The sequence below is a fragment of the Panthera pardus genome, unplaced genomic scaffold (assembly GCF_024362965.1).
Source record: "Panthera pardus isolate Hobbes unplaced genomic scaffold, ASM2436296v1 HiC_scaffold_5, whole genome shotgun sequence".
In the NCBI taxonomy this organism is placed as follows: Eukaryota; Metazoa; Chordata; class Mammalia; order Carnivora; family Felidae; genus Panthera; species Panthera pardus.
In genome coordinates, this window is record NW_026526980.1 from 7,812,332 (window position 1) to 7,826,655 (window position 14,324).

General features: G+C 43.2%; 1 protein-coding gene across 3 annotated transcripts in view; it reads right to left on the bottom strand.

The window, feature by feature from the left end:
- PARN (poly(A)-specific ribonuclease) overlaps positions 1-14,324 on the bottom strand; it is a 168,150-nt gene that overhangs the window by 99,961 nt on the left and 53,865 nt on the right. For all 3 annotated transcript variants that reach the window (XM_019468640.2, XM_019468638.2, XM_019468639.2), the window contains 3 exons: positions 6,595-6,650; positions 5,125-5,211; positions 1,806-1,880 (listed from right to left, as the gene is read on the bottom strand). In XM_019468640.2, the coding sequence (XP_019324185.2) occupies positions 1,806-1,880; positions 5,125-5,211; positions 6,595-6,650 (218 nt within the window). The remainder of the gene's footprint in view (positions 1-1,805; positions 1,881-5,124; positions 5,212-6,594; positions 6,651-14,324) is intronic.

Below are 14,324 nucleotides of genomic sequence, written 5' to 3' on the forward strand. Positions count from 1 at the left end.
AGCAAGGGAGGCCAAGCAGATGTGTGAATGATCACCTAGCATTTGTCAAGCACCGCTGGTGGAGTGCCAGGCCCCCCACTAATGTCCGTGACCTCGCTTCACAAAGTACCCGTCACCGAATCCACCTCTCAAATGAGGAGCCCATGGCTCGGAGAGTTCACATAACCTGCCCAAAGACACACGGCTGACGAGCGGTGGGGCAAGCGTAGGCCCCGGGGCGGTCTGCATCTCCTCTACCCAACCGTGTGGCTTCAGTGTCACACAAGTATGCGCTGTGAAGGAGGTGAAGGGTGATGCTGGGCCAAGGAGGTGTGGCTAGACTTCCAGCCAAAAGTTCTAGTTCTGTGTCCTTGCAGCCGCAAGAAAGTCTTGTTACACTCTCGATCTCAGAGTCCCTTTCCCCTCCCTGAAGTTATCTTTGCCTCTCTAATAATCAGTCCCTCTGGGGGCCATCTCAACGGCCTTTCTAAGGATCGCAGGAGAATGAATCACAGAAATAAGCAAATACCAAAACATTTAACAAGCAACATCATTCACACCCTGTATCCAACACTATTCTCGGTGTCACATGCTCCTGAAGGACATTTCACGCTGAAATCCACTACCAAGGAATCGTCATACATGTTCAAAGCTGTGCCAAGCTTCACGTACATCATCTCCTGTAATCTTCACAATAACCCCAATAAATTCATACTGTCATCCTCACTTTACAGAGATAAGCAGAAGCTTATCAAGGTTAAAGAACTTGCCCAAGGTCATACAACCACAGGTAGGGCAGCAGTGTGATTCCAGAGCCTAAGGTCTTCACTGCAATGTAACCTATATTCCTGCAGTGGTCATATAATTAAGAAGAAACACCAAAATACTCTGATCTGAATGGGCGTACTTGTGGAAGTTTTCATATATAGTTACTCATTTAGTTACATTACCAGAATTATATAGTTTCAGTATGTGGTACCTTGCTAAATAAACAAAAGTTTAATTAGACGTATCACTTTAGGGGAGCTTGGGTGGCTCAGGCGGTTGAGAGTCAGACTCGATTTCAGCTCAGGTCATGATCTCACGGTCGTGGGATCGAGCCCCGTGTCAGGCTCTGTGCTGCTGAGCATGGAACCTGCCTAAGATTCTCTCTCTCTCTCCCTCTGCCCCTCTGCCATTCACACAAGCACTCTCTCTCTCAAAGTAAATAAATAAACATAAAAAAAAAAAGACATAACACTTTAAAATTCCACACTGCTTACATTATTAAGCACCAGGGAAACTTGAAATCTATGTGAGGAAGCAGCTGTTTAACAACACATATTTTATCAATAACTTTCAATCCTAAGAAAATACATTTTCAGATGGTTAATAGCAAAATTATTTAGGATCCAGTAAGAGATGTGGTGTTCCACCTTATACCGTTCTATTTTGAAAGCAAGTAAAACATCTTCCAGTGTGTTTGTAAAACAAGTATTCGAGACAAGTTTAATGAAATGAATAGATGACAAAAACATAAATAAATGGAAAAAGTACAGAGACGAACAATGGATACAGGTATCACTTTTTGATGCTCCCCATTCTGCTCAATTTGCCACTTTTAATTCTCAAAGCCAATCTGCAATTCGTTTTAAAAAAGTGCAACGCGAGGGGAACAGAAAGGAGGCAATCTACACGTGATACTGACTGATCACCCCCTTTATTGTAGACACAGCTCTAAACAAACCAGGCAGCAGTGCTTGTGAATCAGAGGACTGGAGCCACCGCATAAAGAGGGCCAGCTTGCATTTTCATTCATATACAAAACCTCTACCCCAAGCACTCACCGATCTGCACTTGTTCGGGCTGGCTGAGAGAGACAAACGCTGATGTGTCATCAATCCAGGATATCTGAATGTTACCTGTAATAGCGAAATAAAAGTAAAGGGAACATGTGACCCTTCAGATCACTACCAGACTTCATTTGCACGTCTGATATATTTCAGAATGTGTTAATTTTTTAAAATTTTTCCCCTAGTTTTCCTTTTTAATATTTATTTATTTTAGAGAGAGGGAGAGAGAGAATGAGCAGGGGAGGGGCAGAGAGAGACAGGGAGACACAGAATCTGAAGCAGGCTCCAGGCTCTGAGCCGTCAGCACAGAGCCCGATGTGGGAGTCGAACCCAGAGACCGTGAGATCATGACCTGAGCTGAAGTCGGACGTTTAACCGCCTGAGCCACCCAGGCGCCCCTGTTTTCATTTTAATTAAAAAAAAAACAAATGACTTGTGTGATACTGGACAGATAATCTCTCTGCATCTCTGTCCTCATCAGATGATGACGATGGCACTTACTGCATTAAGCATTTCAGGAGATGCATAAGCTTTGAAAATTACAACTGCAAAACACAAAAGGAATCCAAGTAGCAAGAAGTGAGAAAAACTCAACGTTGATCTCAAGGCCAGGTAAAGCAAACAGGTAGCAGGTAGACGAGGACCAAAGAAAAGAAGGTGTCAGAGAGAGGAAACCAAGACAGACTAACGGAGGCAAGAAAAAACCGAGAGGGGCAGAAAGCAGTCAAGCGAAACCAAGTGATGTTCACATGAAGAGAGACAGACCTTCCAGAAAGGCTAACCACCTGCAGACAGACAGAAGGCACGAGGGCGCTGGGGAGAAGGAAGGACAGGCGTGGTGGGGCAGAAGCTTGAGAAAACTGAAGGGGAAGCAGAGGCCTAATTATTCTGCTACTGCTCTCCTCCAAAAGACACGCAAGACTGGAATTATTAAAACTGGGTAAACATCACCAGAATTTAGTAGTGAAAAAAAATGTTTTTAATTCCTGCTGAAATTTTCAAAGGCTACAAATGCTTGCGAACTCATTGTCATAGGACAAAAACTCACTTCCTGTTGCACAGCAAGGTACCATAATGACTTCCTCAATGACTAAAGTCCCTTCTCTACTGTGTGTGTTTTAGATAAATAATAATTGTCAACATTTATTTAGTCGCTGTAGGCCACAAACTATGCTAAATGCCTTCCACGAATTAGCTCATTTAGTCCTCGTGAAATGCTGAATACAGTAAGTGGCATCATCAGCATCTCCGGTTAGGACACAGACACACAGAGAGATTATCTGCCCAGTATCACACAACTCATTTGTTTTTTAAGTAAAACGAAAACAGGGGCGCTTGGATGGCTCAGTCAAGTTAAGCGTCTGACTTAGGCTCAGGTCATGATGTCACAGTTCATGGGTTCCAGCCCCACATCAGGCTCCAAGATGGCAGTGCAAAACCTGCTTGGATTCTCTCTCACCTTCTCTCTGCCCCTCTCCCACCCAGGCTTTTTTGCTCTCTCCAAATAAATAAACTTAAAAAGAAAAAATTGAGGGGCACCTAGGTGGCTCGGTTGGTTGAGTGTCCAACTCTTGATTTTGGCTCAGGTCATGATCTCAGGGTTGATGGGTTCAAGCCCCGCATTGGGCTCTGCACTGACAGCGTGGAGCCTGCTTGGGATTCTCTCTCTCCCTTTCTCTCTGTCCTTCCCCTGCTTGTGCTCTCTCTCTCTCTCTAATACATAAATACACTTTAAAAAAAATGTTAAAAAAAAAAAAGAAAACAAAATTCTCCCCTGAGCCTTCTACTTAATTTACCCAATTAAAGGTTGACTAAATAGGGTAAGTACTTCGCAATTCGAGAAAGAACGGCAACAACATCAAAAGCTCTCAAAACAAATTAGCCACTAATTCAACTGCATTTCCAGATCTGTATTTAAATTAACAAGGAAGACCAGAATTTCAGACATCATTGAGACTGGCTGCAAAGACTGGGAAACATACCTTGTTTCGCTTACGTTTCTAAAAGTTAAGTCTGTAAAGTGTTTTGCTTATAAAATCTAATACATATATGCTTATTTTAGGAAATACAGAAAAGCATAAAGAAGCCTATCTCACAGTCAGCGATGGGGCGCCTGGGTCGCTCAGTCAGGTGAGCGTCTGACTCTCGATTTCAACCCAGGTCATGATCCCAGGGTCGTGGGATCGAGCCCTGTGTTGGACCCCCCACTCTGAGCGTGGAGCCTCCTTAAGATCCTCTCTCTCTCCATGAGCCCCGTTTCGGGTAAGCTCGATCCCTGCTTGGGACAAGAAACATGAGCCCTTTCTCTCTCTCTCTGTCTCTCTGTCCCTCATGGCATTCTCTCTCTCTCTCTCTGCCCCTTGCTCACTTGTGCCCTCTCAAAAAAAAAAAAAAAAAAAAAGATTCTTTCTCTCCCTCTGCCCCTCCCTGCTCCTGCTCACACTTTCTCTGTCTAAAAAAATGAAAAATAAAAAAACTCAAAACAGTCAGTGGTAATAGCATGAAGCTTCCTTTCAGTCTGATTTCTATACAAAGTGTTAACAAAAAAAGTTATATAGGAATCCTACTTTGTACCTGCTTTTTACACGAAATGTTAAAATATAAACACTTTACCATCTTTTAATAAACTCTTCAGATATTCTTTAAATGGCTACATTTTAGAGGATATTAGCCCGGTGAAAAGGTACATAAACATTAACAGACAGTCTTAGTATTGGCCATTTAGATTTCGTGCTGCCTTTACCTAAAATTTCAAAAGAGAACAGCTTAAATATTTCACTGGTTAAAGACGAACTGCTGAAGACTTCAGAAGGGTCATTATAAACCCTCCTCAGAAGACTGTTCGATTCCACCTGTCACCTGACCTGATAAAACGGTGCCCTACCGCCCTCATAACTCCTATCTCGGTCCTCTTAAACATCTGTGTTCATGTGCTTGGACTATTCAGTGTCAAGCCGTGACTTGCCCTTATGAAACAGACGTTCTCTCTGAATTTAATCTTAAACATGATTTATCCTCTGCCTAGATTTATTTTCCATGGTCAGCACTAAGGGCAGTCACAGTAATAGTATCCTGCTTTCCGTGGATTAATAATAGCACTCTATTGTGGGGCGCTATTAAAAGTTCCTCAGGTCACATTAGCACAAAAATAGCAATATATCAAACCCTGAAATACTCCATGAGTGCGACTAAACTCTTGCAGGGCAATACTCTTTCACGTCCGAGCTGAAGCTGTCATATACCTGTGGCCACCTGCACAGACCAAAAACATAGCAAAATCCTAAAAGTACATATGTACTTGTGATTTACTTACCAAAGGCACTAAAAAGCTGGTAAAGGTCGCTGGTTTTCCATTCTTTGGGGAATGTCACATGGAGAACATGATCGCGTTTTGGTTGCACTAGGAGACAAGTTTTGGATAAAAGGTTGACAGCTGAAAAGTGAATGATATACCAGTGGTTCTTTAAAGGAACTGCCTCCAAGCTAACTTGAGGAATTGCTGTGAAGGACTCATGATTACCAAACAACTCCTAAAAGTATTCTTTGGAACGGCAGCACTCTGCCATCTCACCCTCGACTCGGGCTCTGATACTTTATTGAACCCACAACAATTTGAATCCTGACAATTCTATGCAGACCACAGGAACTCATGAAGTTCCCATGAAAATTATTTAAAGGGGAAAAATAAAAGGTTACTCTGTTCAAGATATTTCACTGAGTGTTTAACTTTCTCCTTTTAATCTAGTTGTCTGCATGTGTAGGTAACGCACCGTCCACATTCAATGGGCTGAGTTTAAGCAGAGGTAGTCCTAGGACTGAACCGCTCTGGCTACTCGTGGCTACAAACCAGGAATGAGGGCACTGAGGTGGCAGAATTCTTGTGACAAGAGTACACCGAAACAGAATTCTGATATGGAATGCAACACCTATGTCCTCTGATCATCACCGCAAGGACTGTTACCATCAGTTACAGTTCTCCCACATCTATATCCAATGGCAGGGATTGAGGCCCATAAACCAAGGTCAGAAAGAGAGCAATGGAGGGGTGCCTGGGGGGCTCAGTTGGTTAAGTGGCCGGCTTCAGCTCAGGTCATGATCTTGCAGTTCGTGAGTTCGAGCCCCACATCGGGCTCTGTGCTGACACCTCGGAGCCTGGAACCTGCTTCAGATTCTGTGTCTCCCTCTGTCTCTGCCCCTCCCCTGCTAGCGCTTTGTCTCTCTGTCTCTCAAAAATAAATAAATGTTAAAAAATAAAAAAAAATTAAAAAAAAAAAGAAAGCAATGGAAAAGAAAAGTGGGAAGGTGAGGAGGATGAAGTAGAAAACTAATCTGAAGCAGCAGTAACCATCTCCCTAAAGGACTGGACTTCCAAGGTTTTCAATGAAAAAGGAAAATGAAAAAAAAACCCTACCCAACCAAAAAATATACATACTCAAGTAACTGGAAAATAGAGAACTTATGGTTAGTAACACAGCTAACACATCTCAAAATTTATCATGGGAAATGATGAATTTAGAGTTCTGAGTGAAAACGAAATAATGAAGAGAAGATATACATTTTTCAACATTCAACTCATGCATAAACTGGAAAATGTAACTCAAGAGATGAGTTAATCAAGACCCAAGGGTACCATTACGTTAAGTATAGTATTCATATCCACCACAAAATCACTGCCTATTTTTAAGTAAATAAAGCTCTTTCTTCAGTCGTACTTTTCCTGTTATCCCTTCCAGACCACACACTTACATGTGCAGATGCAAAGAGAAAATACAAATTCACTTACAGTCTGGTCCTTCCAAGTTGAGATAGGGGATATCCATGACTCTCATAAGAAATAACCTACAAAAAGAAAAGAAAAACAGGTAATGGGCTAATTTCTACTGAAAACCCGACAGAGGCATCTATTAAATTCTTAAGTAGACACTTCTTAAATATATTACTCCATTTCTAAAATCATTTTAAAAAGCTCTTACAATTCACCTCAAAGATTTTTCTCTAGGACTAAATATTTATCATAAATAGAAAAAAAAAAAACAAACAACCAACCACCAACCTGTGGCATCCCTCCACCTACAACAGTTCCTGGCATTCAGCAGCTGTTCAATAAATATTAGCTACATGGACGAAATTAGTGACCAGAGAGTCAAAAGAAAGTCCTCTGCAGGTCTGCTTGTTAGTTGAGAGAAACTGAGAGAAAACAAGTATCAGAGAATGCTAACGATCTTACCGACTTCTGAACAACTGTCCCTACAAATTATAAAGGGAACTCCTATGACTGGTGTTTGGAGAACTGAGAATGACAGCAAATATGTCTTGTCTTTTTTTTTACTGAAACGGAAAGTCACTGGATGAATACCAATACCAATCTTATTGGGTGAATTGCACAGTCTGAAATAAGTGACCATCTTAGAAGCTCATGCCATTACTGTCATTTAAAACATATTAAAAGCACAAAGCGAAACAATCCGTGGTAAAGAAAGCAATCACACTGATATAAAACGTAGAACAGGCATTTTATGTATACTTTCCGAAACAGATACAAAGGCACTCAAAAAAGCATATTTGTAACTTACAACTCTCTGTAATGCATTTAATTTTTTTATTTGCAAGATTATGGACAAAATATCAGGCATTCCGTTATTTGTAAGATTTTAATAAGCTTTGCTTAGATGACAATACATGGTATGTTTCTGGTGGAGACTGCATTATACAGCAAATTAAAAAGGCAATCCAAGAGCCCAACAAGCAATTAGTTTGGCTTCACTGACCCACAATTAAGGCATATTATTCAGGCATTCAAACGCCAAGCAGGGCATGATCTAGTTTACAAATGGAACCATCAGTATAAATAACACTGTTTGGTTAATGCCAGAAAAAACAAAGCCATGGTACTCTGTGGTTTAAGAACTTGTTGCCTGGCCTACAATTTAATAAACCAAATCCTATGGCTAAGAAACCAATTTTATTTTTAGTTCACTAATTTAGGCTCAAGCATATACTATTCTGGTTCTGGGGGCCGTTTTTGGTTTTGTTTTTTTTAGTTTTTATTTATTTATTTTGAGAGAGAAAGAGAGAGAACGTGAGCAGGGGAGGGGCAGAGAGAGAGAGAGAGAGACAGAGACAGAGACAGAGACAGAGACAGAGAGGGAATCCCAAGCAGTCTCTGCACTGTCAGCATGGAGCCTGATGCGGGGCTTGAACTCACAAACCATGAGATCATGACCTCAGCCAAAGACAGACACTTAACCGACTGAGCCCCCCAGGCGCCCTTGGGAGCCGTTTTACCCAATTCAATCAACACTACCTGGGACCCCAGAAGACACTATCGCACAGAGCACCCGTCACAAAGGAGTCTGTCACTGATGGCAGCTATTACTACTACTGCCGACCAGAACCTATGAAGTTACTCCTGGGTGAGAAGGCTCAATATTTTTATGCTTCATAAAGTTTTCAATTTTCCATTTAGTAAATTTAGAGATAGTCCCCGATTCTAAAAACCAAATTAAAAAAAAAAAAAAACCTTAATTTAAAAGTTAATGCAACATAGCAAGCACCATAAAAATAATTTAAAATTTTTACTCTAATTTCAACAGAAGAATAAAAGCTTGAATCAACATGTTCATTGCTACACAAACACCCCAAAAATCAAATGTGACCTTTAGGTTCAATAATACACTGGGCTGTCAGTAAATAATAGCTCATCTTCTCTAACAGCATTAAATGATCCAAATTAACAATGAAATTTTTTTGCTTAATGTTTATTTATTTTTGAGAAAGCGAGGGCATGAGTAGGGGAAGGGCAGAGACAGGGGGAGACACAGAATCCGAAGCAGGCTCCAGGCTCTGACCTGTCAGTACAGAGCCCGACGCGGGGCTCAAACCCACCAATGGTGAGACCGCGACCTGAGCCGAGGTCAGACGCTTAACTGACTGAGCCACCCAGGTGCCCCCACTATTACTTTTCGAACTTAAAAAATAAACTAAAGGCTAGCAGAACTGGGAGGCCCAGGGGAAATAACTAGAGACTGCCAGAGACACCTGACTGAAAATGCCACTTAAATCAATCTTGTGCCCCATCTTACCCGTTGTGGAGAGAGGAATATAAAGTAAAATCACATGTCTGAGCAATGAAATTGCTTGATTTCTTTTTTAAAGTATCATTTTGTTTCTAAAATCATGCGACCTCACTAACACCCTGAGAAAATCAACGGTGCTATGAATTGCAACAAGAATTATACTTAAAAAGGAGACTTCCCCAATCCCTCTCACCACCTAAGTGTTTCAAACCCTTTTTTGAAAGGTATCTTTCGTCACCCAACATACAGGCTATTTGTTCTCTCATATTTCCTCTGACTGAAATAAATAAAAATCTGTCCTTGGCAAAAAGACTCCACAAAGATTTTTTTTTTAAGTTAGTTAATTCCACACTATCTTGTTTGCTTGCTCAACACTTTCACTAAATAGAAACCCCTTTCAAATAAATTATTAATAGCGCTTCTCACTCTTCCCCGATGCCTCCGTGTCTGGGCTTTAGAGAGAAATGAACAGCCCTAAACCCTGGAAGAACACGCAAACCAAGTGCGCGTGTGACTTGGCCAAGTGCAACTCTGGAGAAAGCTGTGTCATTGGGAAACCGACCCTAAAACCGTAGCTGAGCGTCGGTGGAACTGAACCAAAGTCAACTCCCCGGTGGCCCCCCCACCTCTGTGTGCCAGGCTGTCTGCAAGCCACCGCTCTGGTCACATCCCTGCCCTTTTGAAGTAAAACATTACAACATCTGATTGTACGCTTGCCTCATACAAACTGGCTGTCAAAAGGCCTGAAATGATGTGATCAAAGACTTCACACGGGGGTCATCTGCTTGACAGTGTTCATTCTAACACACGAGACAACGCACTGGGCAGGCAGAAACGCCGGTAAATACGCTCAGGAGTGTTCCTTGGCCATGAACTGTGCTAAACAATGCTCTTGCCGAAGGCCTTCAGAATCTGCGGGTGTCAAAGACATTTGGACCAACACTTGCACAACATGGTATTTCTACTGTCGAGAAGATTCAAGATGGCTGTAATTGAGTACAGACACGACAGGGCAGAAGTCCTGCCACATCCCTGCAAGCTTTCTGATGAAATATTATTTTAGCACCTACCCTCTAAAAGGGCTGACGCTACTAACTCCATCAAAGGTTAAAATTAAAACTCCTATTTGGTACAATCGCCAATTTTATACCAAGATTCTATTCTAAACTCAAGTTCACATTCTAGATGCTGCGAAACAAAGTTCACCCTTGTGGGCGTCTGTCAGATTTTTAGTGTTCTCCAGTGATTCATGATGCTGTTTATCTCGGCTTTCAAACACGTCTGGAAAGATCCAACGGTAAAGCACAGCAAATTCCAAGGTCTTTTGCTCATCAGACGAGGTAACTTCAGCTCAGCCTCTTTAATGGGCTACTGTGCACAATGTTTTTATCTGTAAAGTCTCCCATATGCTGCATAGCACTCACGAAAAGCCATCTGCCCATATCCTTTCCAGCCCAGGGCAGTATGACATTGGGACCTAGACTATGTGAGGAGGCTTGCTAGTCACTGAAGAAGCTCATTCCAGGTATAAAACTTCTTAGCAGCCCAGAACCTTGAGTCCTTATCAAAATGGGGTTCCCCAGACCAGCCGTATCAGTACCACCTGGGGACCTGTCAGAAAGGCAAATCCCCGGGCCCTACCGAAGACCTACCGCCTCAGAAACTCTACAGACTGAGAACCACCAAGTTGAGAGAACAGGAAAAGAGCATGTTCAATCTCGTGCTAATTGCCATTAATGATGATTCAGTAATCAACCAGCATAAGAAGGACCAAGAAGCTGTGCCAACGGCTCCAAAAAAGCATCAGTCTTAATGATGTGTGTACATTAAATGAGTCTGGCTTAGAAAAACACAAAACTACCAAAACAAAAACCAAGGAAGCAATGACATAAGTCTTCCACCACTCCCTGAGACCAGGAGGTCAACCATGACCGGCAACTAGCTTCTCTGCAAGAGCTAAACTGCGGGGACATTATTGCTGACAACTGTGGTTCTCATTTTTTTTTTTTTTTAATTTTTTTTTCAACATTTTTTATTTATTTTTGGGACAGAGAGAGACAGAGCATGAACGGGGGAGGGGCAGAGAGAGAGGGAGACACAGAATCGGAAACAGGCTCCAGGCTCCGAGCCATCAGCCCAGAGCCTGACGCGGGGCTCGAACTCACGGACCGCGAGATCGTGACCTGGCTGAAGTCGGACGCTTAACCGACTGCGCCACCCAGGCGCCCCATGGTTCTCATTTTTTTAGAAAGGCGCAAAAAGATCACTAATATGACTCTCTTGCCACCTTAAGGCAAAAGTCCCCCCGGTTCTGTGAACTGGCTACAGATGAACACCTCTAGCATCACACGTTAAACTTCAGCACTAACGCGGCACCGAAGATTGGCCAACACTTGGCGTGAGTAACATGCCCGACACACGGAATCAGACACCTCTAACCTTATCGAAATTCTCTGACCTCACCAGCAAGTGTCAGACTCTGACTCTGGCAACCACAAAGCACACTGGGCTGCTCAAAGGAGGACACTTAGATTAAAGGTTATTCTTTGATGACACGACAGCTTGCCTTGGACTATGGCTTCTCTGAACTATCATTCCCTAGTTGTCTGGTGAATAAAAACGGATTGCCAAGCTGATGCCAGTGTTAACCCATTCTGTGCAGCTAAGCTCAAGAAAACAAAGACGGCAGGGGCGCCTGCATGGCTCAGTCAGTTAAGTATCTGACTTCGGCTCAGGTCATGATCTCAGGGTTCGTGGGTTCAAGCCCCACATCAGGCCCTGTGCTAACAACAGCTCAGAGCCTGGAACTTGTTTCTGTGCTAACAGCTCAAGAGCCTGGAACTTGCTTCAGATTCTGTATCTCCCTCTCTCTCTGTCCCTCCCCTGCTCATTGTCTATCTCTCAAAAATCAATGTTAAATTTTTTTTTTTTTTTTAATTCTTGCTAAAGAAAACAAAGACCTGGGCAGGGGCACCTGGGTGGCCCAGTCGGTTGTGTGTCCAACTTCAGCTCAGGTCATGATCTCATGGGTTTATGAGTTCAAGCCCAGCATCAGGCTCTGTGCTGACAGCTCAGAGCCTGGAGCCTGCTTTGGATTCTGTGTCTCCCCTTATCTCCCTGCCCACCCCCCCCCACCTCAGAAATAAAATAAATAAATATTAGAAAGAAAGAAAGAAAGAAAGAAAGAAAGAAAGAAAGAAAGAAAGAGAGAGAGAGAGAAAGAAAGAAAGAAAGAAAGAAAGAAAGAAAGAAAGAAAGAAAGAAAGAGAAAGAAAGAAAGAAAGATAGAAACAACGAACAAAGAGGGCAAAAGTGATATTCAAAAATGCACGCAAGAAGTCCCAAAGGTGATTCAGGAACACTATTCACAAGAGGCTCAAATCTTGGGGAACTGAAAAGATCATTACAGTTCTTTGAAATTCTGCATAACCACAACTATGTATAAGATCAGTGATTCTATTTGGAAATGAAAGAAAATATTTAATTCTGCTCCCACAGTAACATGCTTTCCAGGGCTAAATCCAAAGGTAGAGAAAGAAAGCAAATCAGAGCAGTGTGTCGATGGCTACTTTAAGAAGCAACTTGGCAGGGGGCTGCCTGGGTGGCTCAGTGGGTTAAGCGTCTGACTTCAGCTCAGGTCATGATGTCATGGTTTATGGGTCTGAGCCCCACGTCGGGCTCTGTGCTGACAGCTCGGAGCTTGGAGCCTTCTTCGGATTCTGTGTCACCTTCTCTTTCTGCCCTTCCCCCACTCACACTACATCTCTTTTAAAAAAAAAAAAAAAAAAAAAAAAGCAACTGGCAAAAAACGGTCATGCCCATCACAGTGCAGAGGACGTGGTGACTGACAAGAGGCCCAAACACGAAGGTTAGGTTGTAAGAGGACCATGATATATCTCTCTCAAAAAAAAAAAAAAAAAAAAAAAGCAACTGGCAAAAAACGGTCATGCCCATCACAGTGCAGAGGACGTGGTGACTGACAAGAGGCCCAAACACGAAGGTTAGGTTGTAAGAGGACCATGATATATCCACCTGACGAACCACTGAAAGCCATCTACGTGATGCTGGCCACTGGTTTGAATGTCTTGTGGAAATTCATCACTGTATTTTTTTAAGCTACAAAATTATAAAACGAGTACCGTCTCAATCAGTAAAGAATCATACTGATCTCAATTAGTAAATGAAACAGACACAGAAAACACACTGCTGAGACATGCTCTAGAGTGAGGGGATTTTTTTTTTTTTTTTTTTTTGGCTGGTGGAATTATGAGTGGGTATTTTGTGTTTCAATGAGACAAAAAAACATGAAGCACAAAGTGCCTGGCCAGAAAGACAAAATGTATTGTTGTACGTTTACCCTATCTCATCTGGTGTCTGCGGGACAGGCAGATAAGTACCAGTCTCATCAGACCAGGAAGGAGGAAGGTTCTTCTAAGTTCACTGGCTTCCCTTTGGCCGCCACGGGAGCAGAGACAGGACTCAGGCCCAGAGCTTCTCACTACCAGCTCTACAGTAATGCCCACCCGCCTCTGCTGGGTACCCCTCTCACGTGTGGCTTGTAACCTGAGCTGTTTCCAAAGCCTAGATGTGAAATGCTGAGGCTGGAGCCCCAGCAGGAACAAACAGGGACGAGTCACGTTTTTAGTCCTCAGTCGCTACCCAAGCCCCAGGGGAAGCAAGAGCTTCAGACACAAGGTCCCAGAAACATTTTTTTGGTAATGCTCTCATGGCCGATTAAATTATAACCAAGCCCAGACACATAATGAGGCTGCCGTTTGAGCAAGAGCTGCGGGGAGGCTGAAATGTCAAGGCAATGGGAAGGAGAGGCCGCAAGGAAAGCCAGGCTGTCAACAGACGAAAAGGACAACCTTCCGGGGCGCCTGGGTGGCGCAGCTGGTTAAGCGTCTGACTCTCGGTTTCGGCTCAGGTCATGATCTCATGGTTTGTGGGTTCGGAGCCCAGCGTCGGGCTCTGTGCTGACAGTGCAGAGCATGCTCGGGATTCTCTCTCTCTCTCTCTGCCCCTCTCCCACTCGCACACACTCTCTCTCTCTCAAAATAAATAATATAATCTTCAAAGAAAAGAAAAGGACAATCTTCCCCTGTTTGCAATGCAGGAAGAACTGCTACCGTGGGCTGCCTGGGCCTCGGGCTTCCCAGGCACAGCTGCCCCCACGCGCGGTGATCGCCCTCAGGAAAACTCCCGAACCGGCACATCCCAGCCTGGGAGACCTATAGGCGCCTGAATACGAGAGTCTGCCTCCTGTAACATCAGAGTCGTACACATAACACCCAGGTCTGAATGATCTGGAAGGATCTCTAATGTTATGGCACGTCTGAATAAAGTACAACAGTACTCATCTGATCCCTGCCCCCACCTCCTGCCACCCCAACAAAAAGAAAAACCTTTAGCCCCCGAACGCCTTGCTCTTCTTCCT